The 27,566-nt window shown below is 40.0% G+C and overlaps 1 protein-coding gene and 1 long non-coding RNA gene across 2 annotated transcripts in view; both read left to right on the top strand.

Moving 5' to 3' along the window:
- LOC146699588 (CXADR-like membrane protein) overlaps positions 1 to 1,136 on the top strand; it is a 32,294-nt gene extending 31,158 nt beyond the window's left edge. The window contains exon 6 of the mRNA XM_085469359.1: positions 153 to 1,136. Within this exon, the coding sequence (XP_085325485.1) occupies positions 153 to 480 (328 nt within the window). The 3' untranslated portion in view covers positions 481 to 1,136. The remainder of the gene's footprint in view (positions 1 to 152) is intronic.
- Positions 1,137 to 18,628: 17,492 nt separating this feature from the next.
- Positions 18,629 to 20,483, top strand: LOC146699587 (uncharacterized). The gene is made up of 2 exons (XR_014922424.1): positions 18,629 to 19,086; positions 19,883 to 20,483. It is a non-coding gene; the product is annotated as an uncharacterized LOC146699587 (long non-coding RNA).
- Positions 20,484 to 27,566: the final 7,083 nt, after the last annotated feature.

Here is a 27,566-nt window from a genome sequence, read left to right as displayed (position 1 = left end):
CAATAAAAAACTGGAAAAATTGGGGTGTTTTAAAACTTTTGACTGGTACTTTTCTACTAAAAGTATACTTTCTACTTTACTAAAGCTAAACTTTCATGATCAATTTCAGTTTCGTCCTGCCAGTAAATCATGCAGCTATGTTCTCATTTCAGGGAGGATGCAGAAGCTCCCAAAGCCAAACTAGTGAAGCCCAACTCCCTCTCCTCATCTCGCTCTGGCAGTTCCCATTCGGGCACCTCCTCCACCCAGTCCATGGTGCACAACATGGGACCTAAATGTCAGCGTGCCTTTGTTCCTGCTGTGGCTGCCCTTAACGAGAACTGCCAGGCTTTCCCACAGTCTCCACCTGAATGCCATCAGAAGATTCCCAAGATCCCTGAACATCTTTTGCACCCACTTCCATGTCTACCTCTCACTCCAAACCCAGTCACTGCTGTTATGATCAAACCAGCTCAAACCAGGGCCTTCCAAGCCGTGTAGAAGAAAAATCCAGTTCCTCAACTTACTTCATTCACACTGTGACAAAACACTTTCAGCAACTTAACTCTTGAAGAATTTCTGCAATATAAAAACAGTTTTGTTCTGGTGTCATTTATTTGTACACAGTCACCTCTGTAGGTTTTAGAGAGAGATTGTTAGGTTGTTAAAAGTATATTTCAGTATACTTTTAACAACCTAACAATCTCACATACATCTGTTAACACCTGTAGTTTTACTTTCTGACAAAAGTTTAGGTTTTTATAGATTTGGATATGATGCACAGTCTCAGAGGTACTTATTGAAAGTTTTTAATTCAGGTTCATGGACCAGTTCTTACCATTGTTCACTTTTACATGAAAATGCAAAAATACCTGCAACACAGTCTGATTGCAGTTTGTAAAATACTGTTGGCCACAAACTAATTTGTGGCCATGGACGTTAAATATTGTATTTTTTAGTTGGATCAAGCTCCACTGCAGAAAGAACTACGTAGTGGTGCTTGCATAAGTCACAGGACCTAAAAACTTCCGTCTGAGAGTTTTTTTTGTTTGCTTTGTGTGGGACCACCAGGGGACTCCACTCACATCCAGCAATATGGGAAGAGGGAGGGGTAATGTTTTTGGGTTGTAGGAGGTGTTTTCTGCCTTGTGAGTTCAGTTGTGTGAAGCTGAAATTAAAGTTGGAGTAAAACGTGATGAGGTCTTGTGTCATCCTTACGTACCTCCACATTGGTGACCCCTGAGACAAACATGCTGAGGCCTGAAGAGGAAACCGGCCCTTTCCCAGAAGCATCTGTGGCTGCCAGACTCCCACCTCTGCCTGCACCTGCGTTTGCTTTGGTAGTTAAAGTACAGGACTTTTGGCTTCACGACCCTCCTTCATGGTTCGTGCATGTCGAAGCTCAGTTTGCTCTTTGTGGAATTTTATCTGAAGACATGAAAAACATGTGGTGGCCTCATTGGCCTCATTGGACTCCGCTGTCCAATGACCCTCCTCCAGAATCCCCTTGGCCAAAGGAAATACACCGCTCTCAAGGCGCTGCTGCTGCGGCGCCACTCCCACTCCGACACAGAGAAAAGAAACTCCTCTCTCTCAGGCTTAGGTGATGGTACCACTTTCAAGCTCATGGAGAACATGCTGTGCTTACTGGGGATGGATGACATGGAGTTCCTCTTCACACATGGTTATCTCCGACAACTGTCCGCTTCTGTGTGGGCTGGCACCCACACTAATTCTCCCAGAGGCCTCTGGCTCAGTGACAGTGGCTGGGATCACGGCACGACGTTTCAGCGCCAAAGTGAAGATTTAAGACCCAGGGAAATGAGCCCGCCAGTGGTCTGTAGCAGACGTGACCAGGAATGGCTGCTCTTCATAGAAGACTCACACTTGGGGAGACATTTTCCTGCCCTCGGCTGGTTCTGAGAGGCTAGCTAAGGGCTGTGTGCAGCTACTAGCAGCGGCTAATGGCTCCCCCATCAAAACATTTGGTGAAAAGGCGCAGATTTTCTTTGTGCTCACAGACTACTGGTTGATGTCGTTAACAGATGTTTGATCAATGCTGTGTCATTTTCTTCACTGCTATGCTAATCTTGTAGTTTAATGTAGGTTCATGTTGATTGCATGTTGGATGATGTGTTTTTGGGGAATACTGTTAAATATGTCAGAACAAGATCTAGAGTGGTGGGTTCTTTTACAATTTGAGAAAAACAAACTTAGTCTAATTCTGTCTAATTAGATTAAACACAGGAGTGTCGATTAATTTAAACTAACATAATCATCCTGCTCTAACCAGGTTTCAATAAGGCAGAGTAAATCAGTATGTCTATCATTTATTAATTCATGTACTAACAAGAACTTAAAAGAGAGAAAGACTTAATGTTTAATAGTCATAGTTTTTACTATTTGGGTACTATATTGTTCTCTTTTTTTGGTGGTCTGGGACCAGGCACTCTTTAAGTGGATGTGGTTTTACAGGGCTAACAGGTTAATCTATGATTAAGCATTTCTATACCAATGAGTGTTTTTGAGGAAATGGTGCCTCTATTCATAAAGAATGAGCTACTACCCTAAATACTAAAGACTATGCTAAGGCTCGTTATTATTATTGCGCTTTTTTCCTCTGTCTGAGCACTCAAAGCGCTTTATACAATATGCCTCATTCATACATTCACACAAGCACTTTGTTCTATGCTTAAGTGCTTTCTATCTAACATTCCAACTCCACTGGAGGTATCAGAGAGCAATTTGTGGTTAGTTTCTTGCCTAAGGATATTTGGCATGAAAACGAGCTGCCAGGGATCAACCTTCCAACTTTCTAATTAATAGATGACCTGCTCTAACCCCAATCTTAAAAGCCTTGGAGAAGTTTGGAGCAACAAGAAGGTCACTTGGTGTTCGCTCTCTCTGCGGTAGAGCATCACTTACTGTTCCTGCTCAAACACAGTGGTGTCTTTGAGTAGCTTATCTGCTTAGCAGTTTAATTAAAAAGTTTTAGATACATTCTTTTTTCATAGCATAATCTTCACGTGCTTCATCCGAAGCACACTTTCTGTGTACTCACTACCTAATTTATAGCCAAAGTATTCACTCACCGTGTCTTTACTGTTTCGCTAGCTTAGCTTAGGTTGTAGCCGACTCGCTAGCAGCATGGCCTCTTCACCTGTCCCTCCTGCACTTTCCTGCTCATTGTGTCAGATGTTTAGTTACTCCTTGGCCTCCTTTTGTAGTAGTGATACTTGTAACACATGTAGCATATTTGCAGCTCTGGAGGCCAGGATTACTGAATTGGAGACTCGGCTTCGCACCCTTCATTCACCCGTAGATAGCCAGGCCCCTGTAGCTGGTGCAGCCGAAACGAAAGACCCAGACAGACTTCAATTCATTTGAAAGCCTGATGCTTAGCCTTGTCCAGCTGTAAAACTCAGAAACCAGTCTTACTTGTTATCATCTATTGTCCACCTGGGCCTTACACAGAGTTTCTGTCTGATTTCTCAGACTTTATATCTAATTTAGTTCTGAGCTCAGATAAAATAATTATTGTGGGTGATTTTAACATCCATGTAGATGCTAAAAATGACAGCCTCAACATGACATTTAATCTGTTATTAGGCTCAATTGGCTTCTGTCAAAATGTAAAAGAACCCACCCACCACTTTAATCGCACTCTAGATCTTGTGTTAACATATGACATAGAAACTGAACATTTAACAGTGTTTCCTGAAAACCCTCTGCTGTCTGATCATTTCCTGATAACATTTACATTTACAATAATTGATTACACAGCGGTGGAGAGTAGACTTTATCACAGTAGATGTCTTTCTGAAAGCGCTGTAACTAAGTTTAAGAATATAATCCACCCACTGTTATCATCTTCAATGCCCTGTACCAACACAGAGCAGAGCAGCTATCTGAACGCTACTCCAACAGAGGTCGATCATCTTGTTAATAATTTTGTCTCCTCACTACGTACAACTCTGGATACTGTAGCTCCTGTGAAAACTAAGGTCTCAAATCAGAAGTACCTGACTCCGTGGTATAATTCTCAAACACGTAGCCTAAAGTAGATGACTCGTAAGCTGGAGAGGAAATGGCGTGTCACAAATTTAGGTGGAGAAATAGTTTGTTGCTTTATAAGAAAGCCCTCTGCAAAGCCAGAACATCTTACTATTCATCACTGATTGAAGAAAATAAGAACAACCCCAGGTTTCTCTTCAGCTCTGTAGCCAGGCTGACAAACAGTCAGAGCTCTGTTGAGCCAACCATCCCTTTAACGTTAACTAGTAATGACTTCATGAACTTCTTCACAAATAAAATTTTAATCATTAGAGAAAAAATTACCATTAATCATCCCACAGATGTAATATTATCTACAGCTACTCTTAGTACCATTGATGTTAAGTTAGACTCTTTTTCTCCAATTGATCTTTCTGAGTTAACTTCAATAATTACTTCCTCCAAACCATCAACGTGTCTTTTAGACCCCATTCCTACAAAACTGCTCAAAGAAGTCCTGCCATTAATTAATTCTTCCATCTTAAATATGATCAACCTATCTGTAATAATCAGCTATGTACCACAGGCCTTCAAGCTGGCTGTAGTTAAACCTTTACTCAAAAAGCATCTCTAGACCCAGCAGTCTTAGCTAATTATAGGCCAATCTTCAACCTTCCTTTCATATCAAACATCCTTGAAAGAGTAGTTGTCAAACAGCTAACTGATCATCTGCAGAGGAATGGTTTATTTGAAGAGTTTCAGTCAGGTTTCAGAGCTCATCACAGCACAGAAACAGCTTTAGTGAAGGTTACAAATGATCTTTTTATGGCCTCTGACAGTGGACTCATCTCTGTGCTTGTCTTGCTAGACCTCAGTGCAGCTGTCAGGGGCCTGGGTCTGAGGGACCCAGGGTCCTTGAGCAGTGTGGACTATGATTATTGTTATTATGTGTGTTTTTGGTGGTATTCTCTCCTTTTTTGTCCTCCTTCTCCCTGTGTGCTCCCGGATGTTTTGGGTTGCTGAGGGGGACTGCGAACCGGAAGTGTTCCCGCACTGGAAGCTGCCACACGTGCTGCTCGTTAGCCTTCACCAGCTGCAGCCAATGGCCTCATCAAGAGCATCCTATTTAAGAAGGTGGCCGAGCTCCAGTCAGCATGGGATTATTCTATATTAAACTTGTAAAGTACCTCCGTTGATGAGTGTTTATGTGAACGACATCGCTACTGTGTGTTTCCTGCTGAGCTGTGTGTGTTTTGTGTCACCAGGAGTCGGGAGCGAGGAGTGTCGTCACGAGGGGAAACTGGGTTTTGGAGTCGTCACTTTTTCACTGTTTATGGACACGTGCACGGTATGGGATTCACAGAGGAATCGCCACGGGAGCTACAGTGCTGGACATAGTTGTTGTTTTTGTCCACTCACCATAAATAAATCCACTGTCCTTCACTATAAGAGTCTAGCGTTTGGGCCCTACTTTCCTCAACTCCACGGCCATCGCTGACCGTGACAGTAGCATTCGATACTGTTGACCATAATATCCTATTAGAGCGATTAGAACATGCTGTAGGTATTACAGGTACTGCACTGCAGTGGTTTGTATCATATCTATCTAATAGACTCCAGTTTGTGCATGTAAATGGAGAGTCCTCTTCACACACTGAGGTTAATTATGGAGTTCCACAGGGTTCAATGCTAGGACCAATTCTGTTTACATTATACATGCTTCCCTTAGGCAGCATCATTAGAAGACATAGCATACATTTACACTGCTATGCAGATGACACCCAGCTCTATCTGTCCATGAAGCCAGATAACACACACCAATGAGTTAAACTGCAGGAATGTCTTAAAGACATAAAGACCTGGATGGCCGCTAACTTTCTGCTTCTTAATTCAGATCAAACTGAGGTTATTGTACTCGGCCCTGAAAAGCTTAGAAATATTTGATGATGTTGGTGTTTGGCTTTTTAGTTAGCACAAAGAGGAACAGAGAGGGAGATGGAGAATGAGGACAGAACAGAGATGGAACAAGAGCCGGTGAGACACACATGTTAGTCAAATAGTTGTTTGCATTCATTAGAACATGTATCCAGTACCTAGTGTGTCTTTGTAGGTTTGGAAAAGCCCGGATCTCTCAGGGTCTCCTGTGAGGAGTGTGAGGGTGCTTTGGGAGCATTAGGCGTCTGGCCTGTTGTTATAGGCCATTCAGTTCCTGTACAACCATAGTGAGAGCTTGGTTCATATTGCTGGCAATAACTCATTAACGGTGAGTGTTGGACTCGGTGGCTCCCCTTTGTCATCAGGTCTGTTCGATTTGAAGCTGAATGAGAAGTGGCAAGAATGAAAATTACTATCTCCAACTTAGATACCATGGTTCCCAGTGGGAAAAAGGTTCAGTGCCCAGTCTGGGTCGAGGAGTTAGTAAGTTTACTAATAACTTTACCAGTTTAATGTTTTTGATTTGATTTGATTTTATTGATTAGCATTCAAATTCAAATCTCAGTGAAAACAGTGAGAAAAAAAAAAAAAAAAACAGTGAAAACAGAACAAAAATCTACCATAAAGAAAGAAAGCATGAGACAAGGCTAATCAAAAGGTATTGGCTGAAGCATTTGCTTATTACGCCAACCCTTTTCACAAAATATCTTTTTGTATGCAGTTCCTGTACACAGGGCTTGAAGAAAATAATAAAACAAAGCAAAAACCAAACAAAACAAACAAACAAACAAACAAAACAAAGAAAAAAAACCTTTCCACCTTAGATAAGTAACTACATCAAAGTAAAGAATCAAGAGGTTGTTGGTTTTTTTCTCCTTTTTGTTCTTTTCATTCTTGATATATATATTTTTCTAATACTCTATTTTTAAACATGTTTTTAAACAAGGAAAATGAACTACACCTTTTTAAATCACTGTCATAACTATTCCACAGGTTAACTCCTCTAACAGAAACACATCTCTGCTTTATATTTGTCCTCATCTTGTTTTTCTTAAAGAAATCTGTTCCCCTTAAGTCATATTGACTCTCTCTGACTTTGAACAGCTTCTGAGTACTGGGGCAAAGCAAGTTATTTTGTGCTTTATACATTATCTGTGCCATTTTATATTCAACTAAATCATAAAATTTCAGGGTATTCAGATTAATAAACAAAATGTTAGTTGGTTCTATATAGTTTGATTGGTTTATAATTCTTATAGCTCTTTTTTGTAACTTGAAAATATGAAGAGTGTTCGTTTTATATGCATTACCCCATATCTCCAGACAGTAAGTCATATATGGAAGCAACAGAGAACAATAAAGTGTGTATAATGATTTTTTGTTCAGGACATGCTTTGTTTTATAGAGAATAGCAATGGTTTTTGACATTTTTGTTTTCACGTGGTTTATATGAGACTTCCAACTCAGCTTATCATCAATTATCACTCCAAGAAATTTATTTTCGTACACTCTTTCAATTTCAATTCCATTAACCCTTATTTTAGATACATTTTTCACTTGTCTAGTGCCAAAAATAATCAATTTTGTTTTCTTTATATTTAATGATAACTTATTTACATCAAACCAGTTTTTTAATATATTTAACTCCTTTTCCGCTGCAGTCAGAAGCTGTTCTAGGTTTTTACCTGAGCAGTACAGAGTGGTGTCATCAGCAAACAATACACATTTTAACAGTTTGGAAACACTACATATGTCATTTATATATAATATAAATAATTTAGGGCCCAGCACAGAGCCCTGAGGAACACCACAAGTTACCTTCAACTGCTTAGATTTTACATTATTGAATTCGACATATTGATATCTTTCATCCAGGTAACTTTTCATCCACTTGTATGCTATCCCTCTTATGCCATATCTCTCTAGTTTATTTATTAATATAGAATGATCAATTGTATCAAACGCCTTTTTTAAGTCTATAAAAACACCAACAGTATATTCCTTATTATCTATAGCATTAGATATCCCTTCAACAAGTTCCATCACTGCCATTGAAGTGGACCTTTTCACTCTAAAGCCATATTGGTTATCACTTAGGAGATTATGCTTCTCAATATATTTATCAAGTCTATTAACAAATAACTTTTCTAAAATTTTTGAGAACTGTGGGAGTAGTGATATTGGCCTATAATTGGTAAACTGACATCTCTCTCCGTTTTTATGGATTGGAATAACTTTTGCTATTTTCATTTGTGAGGGAAACACACCAGTTTGAAAGGACAGATTACAAATGTATGCGAAAGGTTGCACTATATATTCTATAATACTTTTAACTAATATCATGTCAATACCAAAACAGTCAGTGGACTTTTTATTTTTAAATGTCTTCACAATGTTAATTATTTCTCTATGAGTTACAGCACCAATAAACATGGAGGACACATTCTGAGTAATATGTTTATTTAGGTCGTTATTATTTCTTGACTCTGGAATTTCTTTTGCTAAATTAAAGCCAACATTTACAAAGAAATCATTAAATTCATTTGCAATGTCTTTAGTTTTATCAAGCACAATATCTTTATCTTTTTTAAAATAATCTGGATAATTCTTATTTTTTGAGCCCTTTTTGATTAGACTGTTTAATATCCTCCATGTTTCTTGTGTGTTACTTCTACTTTGCTCCAATAATTTGTGGTAATATTCTTTCTTACTTGTTCTTATAATATTTACTAATCTATTTTTATATAACTTGTACTTTATTTCAGCATCTTTTGTCCTCTGTTTTATGAATCTCTTATATAGATTATTTTTCTTTTTACATGCATCTTCTATCCCCTTTGTGATCCATGGCTTATTTGATCTGTGATGCTTTCTAGTGATTTTCATTAAAGGACAATGTTTTTCATATAGTGAAATTACAGTTGATAAGAATGCATCATATGCACTATTTGAATCTTCATTTGCAAAAACCTCATTCCAATTGTGTTCCTTTAAGTCCACCTGGAGGGCAGCAATGGCTCTTGTTGTTCTATGTCGTATCATATCAAATATTTGATTCTTTTGTTTAGTTTTAATCCCAAAATAATTTTGAAAAATTGCAAAAACAGGAAGATGATCGCTTATATCAGTTATAAGAAGTCCACCTACTATTTCATGGTCAATTTTATTTGTGAATATATTATCTATCAATGTAGCTGTATCAATTGTTATTCTACTTGGTTTTATAATTACAGGGAAAAGGGAGTTACTATACATTGTATTTATGAAATCTGTTGTTTTCTGATGTCCATTTGGGTTTAGCAAATCTATATTAAAATCACCACAAATTATTTGCACTTTTTTATCATTTAGGTTGCTAAACATAGCAGCAAGTTTTTCATTGAATATCTCAAGGCATGAACCTGGTGTCCTATAGATGCAACTTATAATTATATTGTTAGCTTTTTCAACATGGATTTCAATAGTGACACATTCCAATATGTTATCTATGGTGCTTGACATGCATTCAATCAGACTACATTTCAAAACTTTATCTACATATAAAGCAACACCACCTCCTTTTTTATTCACCCTGTTCATTGTAAATAATTCGTATCCTTCCAGTCCCATTTCACTAACTTTCTCATTATCGAGCCATGTTTCTGATATTGCAATTATATTAAACTTTTTTAACTTACTTAAACATTCTGTAATTTTAGAAAAATTTTTATACAGGCTTCTACTATTGAAATGTATGACCGACAATGCATTTGCCATTTTAATATTCACATTGAATTGGTCATCTGTATAGTACTCACAAGTATTATTGGTGTTATTGTAGAAGTGGGTATCTGGGTCAATGCTACTTTCAGGGTCATTCATGTTGTGCTCTGCATAGTGAAACGTTTTGAAGTTCGTTTTCTCAGCGTGTGTGGCAAAATAACCACCTTGACAGTCCTTTTCATAATCAAAGTCTTCCTCTTCAATATCTCCGAATGGAAACCTATAATCTGTGTCCAAACTTGTCATTTATGTGTTTTTGTTGTTGTTGTTTCCATTGTTTTTGAGCCATAAGGCCAGAAATACTTTCCATACCCATTGTTCATTATCCAATCGTCACTTTTCCAATAGATTCCATAGCAGATTCCTGATTATTTATATTGCTCTAAGTCTTTGAGTTCTCTTATCATCACAACTTTCGCTTCTTCGGGATTGCCATTTAGTCTTATCATTACTTTGCAGTTCCTCGTCCATGTCGCTTGTATCTTATTTTGTTTTCTCAGGATGCGTGCCTGTCTTGCAATTTCAGCAGTCTTTTTCATTAAATGTTCATTTAAATACACACCAGTCCCTTTTAGCTTCTTACCCTGTTTCAGTAACTCAATCTTTGTTTTGCGACTCACAAACCGAAGAATGATTGCTGGCTTTGTTTTACTGTCTTTTCTGGGGAGCGTGTGGCATGCTGCAATATGATGGCTCTGAATACTTACATTCTTCGTTTGAAGGAATTTTATCACTTGCTGTTCAAGCGTTTGCTGCTCCTCTACCTTTAAATGTCGTTTCTGAAGCATTTCTGAATGCAAATGTGAAGACGATGGTATTTTAACTTTAACCTTGTAACTTTAAATTGTGATATTTATTTTTTAATTCTCCTTTATAGTACAGCTAAAGCAAAGTAGTTAATCATTGTTTGTAGAATACATGACTGCCCTGCTAATTATTGTTAGTGACTGATACCATATAATCCATCCGTCAGGAGCTGATAGCCACACATTCTCTAAAGGAATTTCTGGTAAAGAGCAGGCTGAAGCAGCAAAGCAACCAAAGACCATGACATCATCACCACTGTTTTACTGCTGGTATGATGTTCTTGTTTTGAAATGCTGTGGTAGTTAATTACTTCCCTCACAGGGCCTAGTCGCTTTGGACAACTCTTTTCCCTTAATAAATCAAATCATCATTAAAAGAAATATGCACTTACTGATATGTTTACTCAGCCTTTGACTAGTTTTAAAGTTCGTTTGACAATCTGTAATATTTAAATGTGACAAATATGCAAAAGAAACAAACAAAAAGGTCAGGGGGCAAACACTAACTATTTACATGTAAAAATGATAATACAATGAATACAGTATAGAGTTGTAGTGCAATTTATCAGAACTCAAACTTAATGATGGAGAATTAAAAGAAAAAAAATCTACTCATTAAGAAAATTTTGTTCTAGTAACCTGAGAGTCATCAAGGCAAAATTAATAGATTAATAAATTAAAAATAAATAACAAATAAATAAATAATAAAATGAATAAATACATTTCTGAGTTAAGTTTAAACTACATTCTTAATAAACCATACAGTTACATAGATGCACTTCACATATAGGCTAAAATAATCTGTGGACATTATTATTTTATATTATATATATATATATATATATATATATATATATTTAGTGCGCATGCGCCAACCAGCGTGCAGCCTGTTACAGTCGCTCCTGCTTTTCTCTTAGTTTAGCTCTTTTTTCTTACGTATTCTTTTTTTTTCTGACTTGTATTTTCCTCCGTTTTCTATCTCTTACTCAATCATGTGGATTGAGAGAGTTTTTGTTCTTCTGGTGGCCGTGGAACTGTTACTTTTATCATGGAACGGGACCGCGGCACATCTCCTACACGCACGGACTGTTTACTCCAGAGATCAGCTGATCGCCCTGATGCCGGCCGGCTCGCTGGCCAGGCCCGCAGAAGTGCCCGCAGAAGTACCAGCTGAAATTTGGAGGAAAACACATCGGGGATGCAGAGGTCAAGGACAGAAGAGAAGAAAAAAGGTGACGGTGAGACAGCGGAGGCTCGAAGCGAGGAGGAGGTTTAAACCGTGTCTGCCGTCTATCGTGATGGGAAATGTACGATCGTTGGCAAGTAAAATCGACGAGCTCTCAGCACTGGTACGGAGTCAGAGGGAATACCGAGAGTGTAGCCTGATGTGTTTCACCGAATCATGGCTGCACCAGGTCATTCCCGATGAGAATGCTTCCGTGGAAGGCTTCCACACTGTTCGGGCGGACAGGGACAGCATCGCTAGCGGTAAGCGTAAAGGAGGTGGGCTTGCTGTTTTAGTTAACAACCGGTGGTGTAACCCTGCCAACATAACAATCAAAGAAAGGATTTGTTGCCCGGACACTGAACTGTGTGCTGTTGGACTCAGGCCGTATTATTTACCCAGGGAATTCTCTCACGTCATCTTGGTGGCTGTTTATGTTCCCCCCTCTGCTAACCCCACAGCTGCATGTGACACTATCCACTCTGCCATAGCTCGGCTACAGACTCAGCACCCGAGTGCCTTTATTGTGATCTCGGGTGACTTCAACCATGTATCACTGGACAATACACTACCAACATTCAAACAATATGTGGACTGTCCCACCAGGGGAGAGAAAACTTTAGACTTACTGTATGCTAACGTCAAGGATGCATACAGCTCCTCCTCCCTCCCCCCACTTGGTAGGTCAGATCATAACCTGATTCACCTCACCCCCCGCTATGTGCCAATTGTGAGGAGGGAACCTGTGACCACCAGGACTGTTAGGAGGTGGTCAGAGGAGGCAATAGCGGAACTACAGGGCTGTTTCGAGGTGACCGACTGGGAAACACTCTGTGAGCCTCACGCCGAGGACATCAATGGGCTTACTGAGTGTATCACAGACTACATAACTTTCTGCACCGACTCCATTGTTCCAGCTCAGACTGTTCATTGTTACCCAAATAACAAGCCGTGGGTGACTAAGGACATCAAAGCCCTCCTCAACAACAAGAAGAGGGCTTTCAGAGGGGGCAACAAAGAGGAGGTGAGGAAAGTCCAGGTGTTACTAAAGGACAAGATCAGAGAGGCTAAGGACAATTACAGGAGGAAGCTGGAGTGGAAACTCCAGCAGAACAGCATGAGAGAGGTGTGGAGGGGCATGAAGACCATCACTGGATTCAGGCCAACCAACAGCAGGGGAGCTGAGGGAGGTGAGAATAGAGCCGACGAGTTGAATCTGTTTTTCAATAGATTCGACACCACAGTGTCTGCTCCCACCCCCACAACCTCACCTGCAGTCAGCCTGGAATCCAGAGCCACACCACTGTGCCAGCCTCTCTCTTCACATGTTGCCTCCTGTGAGATTCCTGACACCCCTCCCCCACCCATCACCTTCACTCAATACCAGGTTGAGATGCAAATGAGGAGACTTCACTCAGGCAAGTCTGCTGGACCAGACGGAGTGAGTCCCCTTGTCCTCAAGGCCTGTGCCCCCCAGCTGTGTGGAGTCTTTCATAAACTGTTTATGCTGAGTCTGAGTCTGCAGAGGGTCCCGGTGATGTGGAAGACATCATGCCTCGTCCCTGTACCAAAGACGCCTCGTCCCAGTGGCCCCCAGGATTACAGGCCCGTGGCACTGACCTCCCACATCATGAAGACCCTGGAAAGGCTCATCCTGGACCAGCTGCGACCCATAGTAAGACCACATCTGGATCCCCTTCAGTTCGCTTATCAGCCTCGTCTCGGAACAGAGGACGCCATCATCTACCTGCTCAATCGTGTCTACACCCATCTGGACCAGCCGGCGAGCACTGTGAGGGTCATGTTTTTTGACTTTTCCAGTGCTTTCAACACCATCAGGCCGACCCTCCTGGGTGATAAGTTAGCAGCGATGCAGGTGGATGCTTCTCTGGTGTCCTGGATTGTTGATTACCTGACAGGAAGACCACAAAATGTACGTCTCCCACAGTGTGTGTCTGACAAGGTGATTAGCAACACAGGGGCACCACAGGGGACTGTCCTCTCCCCCTTCCTCTTCACCCTCTACACCACAGACTTCAGCCACTGCACAGAGACCTGCCATCTTCAGAAGTTTTCTGATGACTCTGCGGTGGTTGGATGCATCAGCAGGGATGATGAGACAGAGTACCGGGCTGTGGTCGACTCCTTTGTCACGTGGTGTGAGCAGAATCATCTGCAGCTCAACGTGGCAAAGACCAAGGAACTGATCGTGGACTTCAGGAAGACCAGGAAACACTTGACCCCTGTTTCAATCCAGGGGGTCAGTGTTGACATTGTGGAGGACTATAAATACCTTGGAGTACACATTGACAATAAACTGGACTGGGCTAAAAACACCACAGCACTTTACAGGAAGGGCCAGAGTCGTCTCTATTTTTTGAGGCGACTGAGGTCCTTCAACATCTGCCAGAAAATAGACCATGGCTCACTAAGGGTTTACAAAATGCATGTAAAAAGAAAAATACACTCTATAGGGAATACCTAAAACAAAGAACAAAAGAAGCTGAAAATAAATATAAAAAATACAAAAATAAGTTGACCAATATTATACGTGTATGTAGAAAGGAGTATTATAGTAAAATATTGAACAACAATAAACATAATATGAAAGGAATATGGGATGTTTTAAACGGTATCATTAAAAATAATTCTGGACAACAAAGTTATCCACAATACTTTATCGATAATGGCAATATTATGGAAAACACTGCTGATAAGGTCAACAGCTTTAATCATTATTTTGTAAATATTGGACCAAAACTGGCAGAACAAATTCCTGAGTCACTGCCATCAGTAGAATGTAGTGAAAACCTGATTGATAGGAACCCTAACTCAATGTTCCTCACATCAGTGGAGGAAAAAGAAATAATTGACATTGTACACATGTGTAAATATAAAACATCCACTGATTGTAATGATATTGACATGAAAATCGTCAAGAAGGTCATTGAAGGAATTGTAGGACCTCTAACATATATTTGCAACTTATCATTTCAGACGGGAAAAGTGCCAAACAAAATGAAAATAGCTAAAGTTGTGCCGCTGTATAAAACTGGGGATAGACGCCACTTCACAAATTACAGGCCTGTTTCTTTACTACCACAATTCTCCAAAATCCTAGAAAACCTGTTTAATAAACGATTAGACAAATTCTTAGATAAATATAAATTACTCTCTGACAGTCAATATGGATTCAGATCAAAAAGATCAACATCTCTGGCATTAATCGAATCAATTGAGGAGATTACGAATGCTATAGATCAGAAACAGTATGCAGCTGGAGTATTTCTGGATCTCAAGAAAGCATTCGACACAATCAATCATGACATATTAATTAATAAACTGGAACGGTATGGGATTAGGGGGGTTGTACTGCAATGGGTGAAAAATTATTTAAGTGACCGGAAACAATTTGTGAAGCTGGGTGTCCATTCCTCATCATGCTTGGACATTGCTTGTGGTGTTCCACAAGGCTCTGTACTGGGTCCAAAATTATTTATTATTTATATAAATGATATTTGTAAGGCATCTGATATATTAAAATTAGTATTATTTGCAGATGACACAAATATTTTTTGTTCTGGGGGGAATCTAAAGGAGCTGCTGGATACAATTACTTCAGAAATGTGCAAAATTAAAAAATGGTTTAACAGGAACAAACTATCGCTAAATCTAAGTAAAACTAAAATTATCTTATTTGGGAATTCCCTTAGAAATGCACAAGTGCAGATTCATGTAGATGGTGTGGAAATTGAAAGAGTACTTGAACATAAGTTTCTTGGTGTGATTATAGATGATAAATTAAACTGGAAGTCTCATATAAATCATATACATAACAAAATTTCAAGAAGTGTCTCAATCTTGAGTAAAGTAAAACACATTCTGGACCACAAATCACTCCACATTCTCTATTGTTCCCTGATTGCACCGTATTTGAATTACTGTGCAGAGGTTTGGGGCAATACTTACAAATGTTCGCTATCATCAATCTTTATATTACAAAAAAGGGCCATAAGGATAATCCATAAAACTGGTTACAGAGATCATACAAATCCACTATTCTTAAAATCAAAAATTCTAAAATTCACAGATCTGGTTCATTTTCTCACAGCACAAATTATATATAAAGCAATAAATAACCTGCTTCCTGACAATATTCAAAAAATGTTTTCTAAAAGGGAACGGGGATACAATTTGAGGGGGGAATTAAATTTAAAACATCCTCGTATCCATACAACATTAAAAAGTTTTTGCGTCTCTGTGTGTGGAGTGAAGCTGTGGAACAGACTAAGTAAAGATATGAAGCAATGTCCAAGCATGGCGCAGTTTAAAAAGCGGTTTAAGGATATGGTTTTTACAGGGTACAGGGAAAAGGTAGAGATTTGATAGGGTGTTCTTGTCTAATATTTTCATGTGTGTGCGCATGCACGGGTTTGTTGGTATGGGTATATATGTATGTGTATATGTATGTATGTATGTATATATATATATATGTAATTGTAGGTTGTGTATCCTTCAGGTGTTAATGGGGTTATTGAAAATGTGTATATGTGCGTATGTGTGTATATACGTAGGTATGGATAGATAGAAACATATATGTGTATATATTAAAAAAAAAAAAAAAAAATTACACATAACATATAATGTAATTACAAGGAGGTATTTCTGTAGTCTATTGATACTAGATAGTGGAAAAGGGGTGGGATTAAATAAGCTTATGCTTCTTCCTGCTCCTTTTTGAACATGGACGTTATTTGGAGTTGTGGTTGCTCGTTTTCCTTTTGTTTGCTTTGTTCATTTGTCTCTTTTAATTCTATTTTTTTTTTTTTTATACTTTTTCAACATGTTCAAAATAAAGATTCAATCAATCAATCAAAAATGCTGAGGATTTTCTATGAGTCTGTGGTGGCCAGTGCGATCCTCTATGCTGTTGCATGCTGGGGGAGCAGGCTGAGGGTCGCAGATGCCAACAGACTTAATAAACTGATCCGTAAGGCCAGCAATGTTGTGGGGATGGAGCTGGACTCCCTCAAGGTGGTGTCGGAGAGGCGGATGCTGTCCAAGATAAAGACAATGTTGGATAACACCTCCCACCCACTCCATGACATGTTGGTCAGTCACAGGAGCTCGTTCAGTGAGAGACTGAGATTACCGAAAAGCACCACTGAACGACACAGGAAATCATTCCTGCCTGTGGCCATCTCCCTGTACAACGCATCCACTTAACACACTGTTTGCTGCTACAACTACACATGTTTCTTTTCCAAATATTTATTTATAAGTGACTTATGTATGTATGTATGTATATATATGTATATATTGTACTATTCTTAGTTAGCGTATTGTCTGTCTTGTCTTAATGTTGGTTTAAAATGGAGCACTGTAACAAAAAATAATTTCCCCCAGGGATCAATAAAGTATTCTGATTCTGATTCTGATATATATATATATATATATATATATATATATATATATATATATATATTATTATATTCTTTTTTTTAAAATGTTAACAATATATTTATTGAGTTCTTTTATATTACAAAACAAGCAAATGATAGTACAGTTAAAATAAGATTTAGAAAAAAACTTAGCACCAAGCATCGTTTTCTAAATTAATGCCCTTCATAATGTCTCGAAATCTCAGTTAAATGTTATGGAACTCCAAAGCGTTCAAAATTAAATAAATAAATAGGTCAAGATGAAATAAATAACTATGTGAATAAATAAGACACAGATATGTAATGTGAGAATGATATTGTGAAATAATGGAACACATTTTGAAAAAAATGCTCATTATTGTGAAATATATTGCATTCTGCTATATAAATTTACTTATTATTGTGAAATATTATTTCATGGTCATTATTTTTCACAATAACAGAGATTATTCCTGAGGCATTTTATTTATTTCCAGCCGTTTTTAGTCCAAAATGACCTTTTTTCAAAGTCAGTCTTTATTTCAAAATCCCGTTTTTCCCGATGGTCTATTTATTTCATAATGCGACTTTTCAGCAGAATGACTTTGTCTGTCAATCAATGTAAGTGGGCTGGACCTTTGCACCAATCCGGTTGTTCAGTGATGACGCGACGAATCCTACTTCCGGGTCTAAAGTAGTCTGCGTTTAATATGGCTTTTATGTTGTTAACATGTTTAATGCTATGTATTTTCTTCTATTTGATCTCAAAAAGCTCCTAAAACAGTCAGTGATCCCTGTTGACCTCCCTCGGCTTTTATTACCGCTAATCATTTATTTAAGCTCAGTTTTTAAAACCTTAGGATGTAACTACAGCCCAGCCCATGCAGCAGTATATGAATGACTAACTTTGTATTGTAGATGAATTATCTCAGTTGTTCTCCTGGCTGAAGTTTGGTCCTTTTACAGCATCCTGCCATGCGATTACATTTGTTTCTGACCACCGAGAAAACTCACGTTAACTTTTATCGAGTGGAAAAAAAGTTAGCTTGTTTATATTATGCTAACATAGCTATGTCGCTAGCGGTCACGTAGCACATCATTATATACCAGCTAGCCAAACTTCAGTAACCCTACAAACGTCACTGCTGTTTAGTTTTCTGTCTTCATTTATGCTGGAAGTGATAAGAAAGCTGTATGTTTTAATTTGTTTCCAAAACCCCGCAGTCAGGACATGCTATATTGTATTTAGATAGAAGCTAGCGAGCTAACTCCCTGCTAACTTCTAACTCCGTTAAATGTCATAAATTCCGTTTTCATGGATGCCTGGATGTTAAACTCAATTGTTACACCTGGTAGAGCAGAACGCTGATCATTTTATTAAAGATGAAAGACTTTAGACAGTTTTTCAACTCTCAGTAATGCCACAGTGATCGTTTGATATATGGACCTGCAGCGGAGTTTAGACCCAGACACGGCTAGTGACGTCAGACTGAACAACCGGATTGGCTTATCGTTTACCATCGACTAGTTTTCCTGGATACCGGCTCCGCGGACGGCTACTGCAGCTAGCAACAGCGTGCTAGGTCAAAAGTCACGGAGGATGGCGGACTGGTGTGAACTTCAGCCAGTTCTGCTCATTTAAGCAAATCAGATAGAGAGGGATCATTTACCTGTAGATACTGTTTTGAGTCGTTTAGATGTTTCTGAAATGCTTGGGATGGTAATTGCTCTTCAAGATGTTCGCATCGATGACAGCATTGTCAAAGGTTTAAGATCAATTCAGCACCGTGTTCGTTTGGAATACGCCGAGAAAGAACAGTCTTCAAATGTTGGCCGTCCACGTCTAGAAATCCCGGTGCAGCACTCAGGACTTTAGTGCTGTCCGGGATAACCGTCGGGGTAATTGCGATACATTTTCTGTGTCTCCGAGCACAATTAGGAGGAAAATGACGGAGGATGGTCTAAGGTAAGTTTATGCTGTAATTGAGCACCTGTGTGATTCTGTACACAGCATTGTTTAGGTGTTGACCTTAATTATGACGTTTGACAATGAATTATTATCGCTTACTTTTTTTTGTTACTGTCTAAACTAAGTGGGGCAGCTACGGCTAAAGCTATCGGCGCCATCTCGGCGTTGAGACACGTTTAGCAGTGTTAGCTGTTAGTGTGTTAACTCGGAGACTGGGGTCAGTGGAGCCTGTAGGAACCTTTTACACAGAGAGTAGACCCACCAGCTTTCCACAGTCTACTTACTTATCACATCTTGTTAGACAGCAGGGTCATTAGTGCTTTAAATAGTACATAGTTGAATGTTTCATTGCTGTTTGCAGTTGATTGTTCTCTGATAACGCATAACAAGGTTGATGTTAAATAGCGAGTTTATTGAAATGGTTTTGTCTATTTCAGCAGCATTATAGATATCATACTTTCTCTGGTGTCTTCGGTAAAGCTAAAACAAGAATACATTTACATCCTTGGTTCTTTCAGCATTAATTGGAAAACTTTGAGATTTGCTGTGCGCCTCCCAAGCCATTCTCTTTTATCCCACCTGTCAGGTATAGATGGCAATACTTTAAACAAAGTTTAATTTGTTATACCTGAAGAGAACCAATCCTGACCTAGAATGGGTGAATGAATAATTAGTTGGTAGCCAATGCCTAAGCAACTCACATAGGCCCTGGCAGACTCAATAAGTCCATCTAGGAACAGCTGCAGGAAACACCTCTTCAGTTTAGATTTAAAACATGTGCATGCTCTTTCAGGTTGATGAGGATTATGGTGTGGACTGGACAGGACAACATAATCGCTGCCCATCAAATGAGATCACCATTCCTGAGATTCAGCTCCCAGATGCACTGAATGAACAAGACCCTGCTGTGCTACCAATACTTCAAAATCACTTGTAGAAAGACATTATTACATTTAATCAGTTTCTATGTCAGGAGGATTTTTTTTTTTTTTAAATTTCTACAGCTTTGTAGCTAATACTGACTCAAAACAGCATAACCAATTTCATTTTCAACAAAACAGTGAGTGGCTATAAAACAGGATTTGTTTTATACAGCTGTCACTTTAATGATATTCATTTCTTGGTTGGATATACAGTACATGTCAACTCTGAGCAGATTTAATACAATGAACACAGTAGAGTAGTGTAACATCTTAATTCAAATAATTTTTTCTAGAAATTTTTTTTGTATCAGTAGCGAGTATAAACAAAACATATTGTGTAATTTATAATGTACAGTGAACAACTGATTTTGATATCTGAACTCTTCATCAGTTTATATTAAAAAAGCCATAAATGCACACCTGTACTCTGTATTTTTCACTGTCAAGTGTATTAAAAAGAACTAGAACTCACTAGATTGTCCGTTTCTTTGAACACCGAGTACAGTAATGTGATGCAAGAAAGAAGAAATGGTCTAATTTTACCATGTGGTTATGGAATCAATCGTAAACCAGACCAAAACCTGAGTCAGTAGAGTTGAGACACACCTGAATGTCCATTAGAAATGACTCATAGGTACAGTAGTGTGCAGGAAGACGTAGTACTTCAAAACCGGTGGAAGACTTTGGAAGATTGCTGTTGACCACTTCCACAGTCATTTCTCGGCAAGACTTCCCATCCTGTCCAAAACTTGATGAGGGCTTTTTGTTGTGCGCAAGATGCTGCAACAGAAGATTGTTTTAAACTATAATGACATCCTATATTCATTATTTTGAATCTTTTATGGAGAAATACCATAAAGATGACCACTTACATACAGGGCACCAGACATTTTTGCCCCACTCAAATTGCTGTTGTAGCTTTTATAGATATTTTTATGTTAACAAAGCTAAAAGTAGTCTACATACAATTCTAGTGCAACTGATAATGCCACCACTCTTATGTATTGCATGGAGCAAATAACAAAACAAAATTATACTATAGCGTAGAGCTGGGCGATAGAACGATAACGATATGTATTGCGAAATAACTTTTTCTCAATTGAAAAATTAAACTATTGCGATAGACCTCACCGCTCTTGTCCTTTTTATAAAAAAATAAATAAAAATAAATATCGTGATATGAAAAAATCTCATATCGCCCAGCTCTACTATAGTGTACTTTGTTAATGACCCAAGATCACTGGACTGTATGTAATTTACCAAAGTATAATCAGAGAAAACCAATGGCAAAATACCTATCGCAGCAGACTTACCATTTTCAATGAAGGACCGAAGGTAACCTGCCACTCTGCATTTATCCTCGAGAGCATTCCTCTTCTTCCTCATCTTCATCTTCTGTGGCAGGCCACAGTCATTTTATAGCTTTACTTATCTTGTAGTCTTAAGAGCATCAGCAACATTAGGTGTATTTTTATTAAATGTAACCCAGCTGTTCAACTAACCCACGCATACAAAACAGTATATTGGTGTTTTGTGTCAACAATTAATGTTCAGCCTTCATAAATTAACCAAATAGCTTTACTATTCAGATGTTAAAAGATGTGACCTGACCTTACCTCACAACAGGGAGCAGTCTCTGATTCCCTTGGTAAGAAAGGAGGAATGATGTCTGATCTTTCTGTCAGAAGCGGCCATACCATGGTTTCCTTAAGCCCTTTCCTCAGCTGCTTGACTTGACGACTTGTTTGTGTTATGACCTACAACGGTGAGACCAAACCAAAACTGAAGTTGGAGTCTGTAAAGTGACACACACTTTAAATGTTAAATATTTAAAGAACATCCACTGTACTAGTAAAAGCATTTTCAAATTATACCCACTTACAAAATCACTACGTTGAACTAAAATTGCTTTCTTTTCTTTCACATAGATTACTTGTCTTCCATATTAGCACAGAAGATAAGCCACTTTAAAACAGTCATGAATAACTATTACCTACAACAATGTAAATAGTAATACAGACATTAACCCAGAAGACAATTATTTTCTCTTACCTAATTTATAGAATTCTTTGCTATGATAAAAAACAGTATTAAAAAAAATCTGTGACTAAACTGATTAAAAAGCTCATTTTTGCCAGACAGACAGACTAACCAAGCAATAATAACATATCGTTACTTACCCTGAACAGCGTTTCGTGGAGTGGAGCTAGCTGTGATAGCGTTAGCATTTGCTAACATTAACACTGTGCGGTTGTGATGAGAACTTGGACCAGGGACCACTTCATCTCCAGTACACTGCTGCAATACGCAGACTGAGGTGAAGACGTTCAATCTAAGCGGTTAGCAAGTTCTCTGAGTAACTCAGAAACAGACTTGTTTCCTGCAGCCATGCCCTTCACAAGAATTGATACACCTGTAACGTTATTCGCGCCCAGTGTTTTGCATTTGTCGGTGCCTTAAGTTTATTTTGAGCTGCATACTGCCGCCAGCTGCATAGGAGACGCATTGCACCATTAAACCTAAATCGACAATTCATGTGCTATTACTTATGTCTGAGTAAAGGAGCAACCAATCACACAACTGGCTCCGCCCTGTCTTTCTTGATTGACAGACAAAGTCATTCTGCTGAAAAGTCGCATTATGAAATAAATAGACCATCGGGAAAAACGGGATTTTGAAATAAAGACTGACTTTGAAAAAAGGTCATTTTGGAATATAAACGGCTGGAAATAAATAAAATGCCTCAGGAATAATCTCTGTTATTGTGAAAAATAATGACCATGAAATAATATTTCACAATAATAAGAAAATTTATATAGCAGAATGCAATATGTTTCACAATAATGAGCATTGTTTTCAAAATGTGTTCCATTATTTCACAATATCATTCTCACATTACATATCTGTGTCTTATTTATTCACATAGTTATTTATTTCATCTTGACCTATTTATTTATTTAATTTTGAACACTTTGGAGTTCCATAAAATGTGACCACATTTCTTTTATAATCTGCTCCCTTTCCTCTGAGAATATAAGCAGGGCTGGACTGAGACAAAAAATTGGCCCGGGCATTTTGACTAGAGACCGGCCCATCAGGCATTATAGGAAAAGCCATAAAGCCTTTGCATGAAAACAACTGCTTTGATGTACACTGATACGAATGTGGCAGGATGAATGTTATCCCTCGGTCCAACCCACTTTCAGCCTGGCACCTTAGGGGGCGCTGGTATAAATAGTGGCCATTTGAGTGTCCCTGGGTCGCTTGCCTGTGATCTCCTTTTCGGTCACCTGACTTCCCCCTTGGTGTGGTAGAGATCATTTGCGGGTTACTCTTCTGAAGTCTCCATCGCGGCTGGTCGTAGCTATAGAAGCCTCCTCTGAGCTATTCTGCTTACGTTCTATGACACGGCTTACTTGGTACGTAATCAACTTTTGTTACGCTCTCTGCCTTCTATTGTTCTTTTATAGTAATTATTTATTATGTTTCGCAGGAAGTGTGGGCCTTAGTTTTGCGCCAAGCTACGCGAACTGAAGTGCTGCTGTTTTGCCTTGCTGTGCTTTTACCGTCTGTTCCCGTTGTGAGATTTCTTTCCCTGCTGCTGTCAGCTTTTACAGTGGACGTCGGCGTGGACAACGGCCATATGCATGCCAGTTATCGGAGTCAGCTGGCGTGCATATTGATTGACTGTTAACTTGTCGTCGTGTGACGGCAAGTTGGAGCAGTACGGCGATTCCGTTTGCTCCAGATTTTAGAGTTTTATCCAGATTGTATGTTGTTTTATTGCTTTTGATTTGAAGTTTGGATTTTTGTTACACCACTGGTGGGAGGCCCTTTTTCTAGCTGTAGATCACCAGTGTGGTCTTGCAGTTGGGTTATCCCCCGGTGCTACACATTAGTTTGTTGTAATATATTAAAATTTTCTTTGTTTCTTTTATTCAGATGCGGAGTGCCGACGTGGAGGAGACTAGGGTGCCTTGGTGGTGGGATCCCTTGAGTGTACACACCCGCCTTGTTTAGTTTATTAGTGTGATAGTGTGTTGCACCTGTGTGTTGGTGTGTTTTCTTTCTTTAGTTTGTGTGTGGCATCCCTGCCCCTCCACTGGTAAGCCTCAGCTCTGAATACCTTTTTAAGCATATTTGTACGTGAATATTTATGATTGTGTTTTTATTTGGTGTTTTAAATAATTATTAATAAATTGTCAATTTGTTTATCATTGAACCTCGTCTCTGGACTGAGTATAGCGAACCTAGGCGCCTTTTCGGTGATTTAGTGTTATTTCCAGTATTCTCTGGGCGGAATTCCCAGGGTGGTGTTGTCTCTTTTAAAAAAAGAAAAACTGTGAAGAGTATTTATTTTATTTCTACCCCGTCTCGCCACAAACTTGGCGTTGTCGACAGGATATACTCTTTAACACAGAGACGTGTGTTCTTTTTTTGTTGTCTGGTGTAACGTAAACTGTTTTTTATTTTATTTTGTACAGAATAAAGGCAAAGCAGCAGCTACTTTGGTGTGGGGTTTCACAGCTGTGTTACAGAGATGGAGGAAGAGTTACAGGAACTCAGGGACTTGATTGCGCAGCTGAAAGCAGACAATGAGAGGCTGCGCCAGGAGAGGGCTGTTGGGTCAGGTACTAGTGCTACACCTTCTACTTCAACTGCATCATCTGTTAACCCCCCAACGGCTGGTGTCTCTGTAGCAGAGAGACTAGTTTTTGTGCCCCGTGACAGAAAATGCCCTATGTTTAGAGGAAAATCAGGTATAGGGTTGAATGAATGGTTGGAGGAAATAGAAGGTTGTGCTAGAGCACGTCATTTGTCTTTGGCTGATAAAGCATTTTTCCTGTTTGACCACCTAGAAGGGGAAGCACGTGAGGAGATCAAATATCGCTCTAGTGCAGAGAGGACTGATCCTGCTAAGATAATTACTATATTGCAAGAACTTTATGGCTGTTCAGACTCCTATGTAGCATTGCAGGAAGCTTTCTTCTCTAGAAAACAGCAGGAAAGTGAGACACTGCAAGAGTTTTCCCTCGCTCTCTTGGGTCTTATGGAAAAAGTTAAATCGAGTGCCCCCAATGGCATGCCCAATGCTGACGTTTTATTAAGAGATCAATTTGTTGAACAGGTCTTAGATAGTACCTTGCGGCGGGAGTTAAAGCAGCTAGTAAGGAGGCAGCCAACACTGACATTGCTGGAGATTAGAGGGGAAGCTATTAGGTGGGAACGTGAAGGGTTGCCTAGTGGCGTTAGGCATAGAAGCAGTTCTGTCCCTTCTGTTTATGGCATTCAGTATGGGGTCCATAGCGGTCCTTCAGGAATAGCCCAGTCTACCCATTTGTCTGAGATGAGCGAGATGAAGGAATTGTTAAAGTGCCAGCAGGAGCAACTTAATCAGCTCACTCAGAGCATTGCTCGATTGCAGGGCCCCCATCGAATGCCTCGCTCAGGACGGGGCGATTCCATTATATGCCGTCGTTGTCAGCAACCTGGACATTTTGCTCGGGAGTGTGATGGGGAACACGTTCCTCGTTCCCGGCCTCCTTCGCAGGCCCCTCTGCATAATCGCAGGCACTCTCCTTTAAATACGGCTTTGGAAAACTAGCACCCTCCGTATTGCCGAGCCACAGTTCGGGTGGGGTGTCTATTGGCTCAAGGGTTGCTTCTAATGGTCCAGAGGCAGTCTCCAAATTAATTTCATCCTGTCCTCATATAGATGTGGACATGGGCGGTATAAAAGTACCTTGTTTGGTTGATACGGGGTCCATGGTCTCCACCATTACTGAAAGTTTTTTCCGCCAGCATTTTGAGTCCTGGGGTCAAGAGCGTCTCCAAGCTTGTCATTGGTTGCAGCTTAAAGCGGCTAATGGGTTGTCCATTCCTTACCTTGGCTATATCGAGCTAAGTGTAGAGCTCTGTGACAAGTTTCTTCCACAGTGTGGTGTGTTGATCGTTAAAGATCCTCCAGGTGCAGGACCTTCCACGGTTCCGGGTGTATTGGGGATGAATGTCATTCGGAAGTGTTACCACGAGCTTTTTGGGCAACACGGTGAAGCATTGTTTAGTTTGGGCTTTGTCACAGAGGCCCCTAAACCCCTTGTGCAGGCGCTGCAAGAGTGCCATGACGTTAGTATAAGAGCCCCACTGGAATTGTCTGGCCATGTGAGAGTGAGGGGTAAGCGAGCATGTTGCATTCCGGGTGGTGTAATGAAAGTAGTGGCCGCCACCTGTTCTGAGCAATATTCAGGTGCCACCGTGTTATTTGAACCTACTGATGTTAACTTGCCTGCTGGACTTTTAGTTGGTTCGAGTGGTTAGAGGTACTGCATACATACCAGTTGTTAATGTGGGGACTACGGCGGTCTTGCTTTACCCCAGGACCGTTATAGGGACCCTGGAAGATGTTCATGTGGTCAGTTTGCCCGCTGGTGTGACAGAAATACCCCCTAATGTAGCCACAATGGCATCTCACACCGCCACTCCTACTGTGCAGGATCAGATGGAAGGGATTGATTTGTCTAAACTGTCAGCGGAGGAACGGGGACAGGTGAGGTCTCTCCTTAAGAAATACAGCTCTGTCTTTTCTGCTCATGACACTGATTTGGCTTGCACTAACTTGATCTCCCATGACATTCCACTCTTAGATGATATCCCCGTGCGGCAGCGCTATAGGCGTATCCCCCCCTTCAGAGTACGAGGTTGTGAAAGAGCATATTAACCAGTTATTAGGGGCCAAGGTGATTAGAGAGAGTAGCAGCCCCTATGCTTCTCCCATTGTGCTCGTTAAGAAAAAGGATGGCAGCCCGCACATGTGTGTTGACTATCGGCAATTGAACAACAAGACAAGGAAAGATGCATTCCCCCTGCCGCGCATTGAAGAATCCTTAGATGCGCTGACTGGTGCCCGTTGGTTTTCCACCATGGATTTAGCAAGTGGCTATAATCAGGTCCCAGTTACGGAAGAGGATAGGCCCAAGACTGCCTTCTGTACTCCTTTCGGCCTATTTGAGTGGAACCGAATGCCATTTGGGCTCTGTAATGCCCCTAGCACCTTCCAGAGACTAATGCAACGCCTTTTCGGTGATCAACAGTGCCAGTCTCTGCTTCTCTATCTTGATGACATTGTAATCTTTTCATCAACAGTACAGCAACATCTTGAGCGGCTGGATGTGATGCTAGGTCGGCTTCAGCAGGAGGGTTTAAAAGCAAAGCTTGCCAAATGTGCCTTTTTCCAGCGGGAGGTTCGCTACTTAGGCCATGTCATCTCCGATCAAGGTGTCTCCACGGACCCTAGCAAGGTGGAAGTGGTGGCTAACTGGCAGCCTCCTAAGACTGTCTCGGAACTACGCTCCTTTCTTGGGTTTGCCAGCTATTATCGCCGTTTTGTAGAGGGTTTTGCCAAGTTGGCGGCACCTCTGCATAGACTGGTGGCAGAGTGGGGAGGCAGAAAATCAAAGAAGAGGTCAGAGCATGGTGTCGCGGAGAACTGGACTGCAGAGTGTGCTCAAAGTTTTGAGACATTAAAGACTAAACTGACAACAGCACCAGTGCTTG

This window comes from Copadichromis virginalis, linkage group LG10 (genome assembly GCF_057382275.1).
Source record: "Copadichromis virginalis isolate Kocher_CV1m ecotype Utaka linkage group LG10, C_Virginalis_male_GT1.1, whole genome shotgun sequence".
In the NCBI taxonomy this organism is placed as follows: domain Eukaryota; kingdom Metazoa; phylum Chordata; class Actinopteri; order Cichliformes; family Cichlidae; genus Copadichromis; species Copadichromis virginalis.
This window is presented reverse-complemented; position numbering and strand designations above follow the sequence as displayed.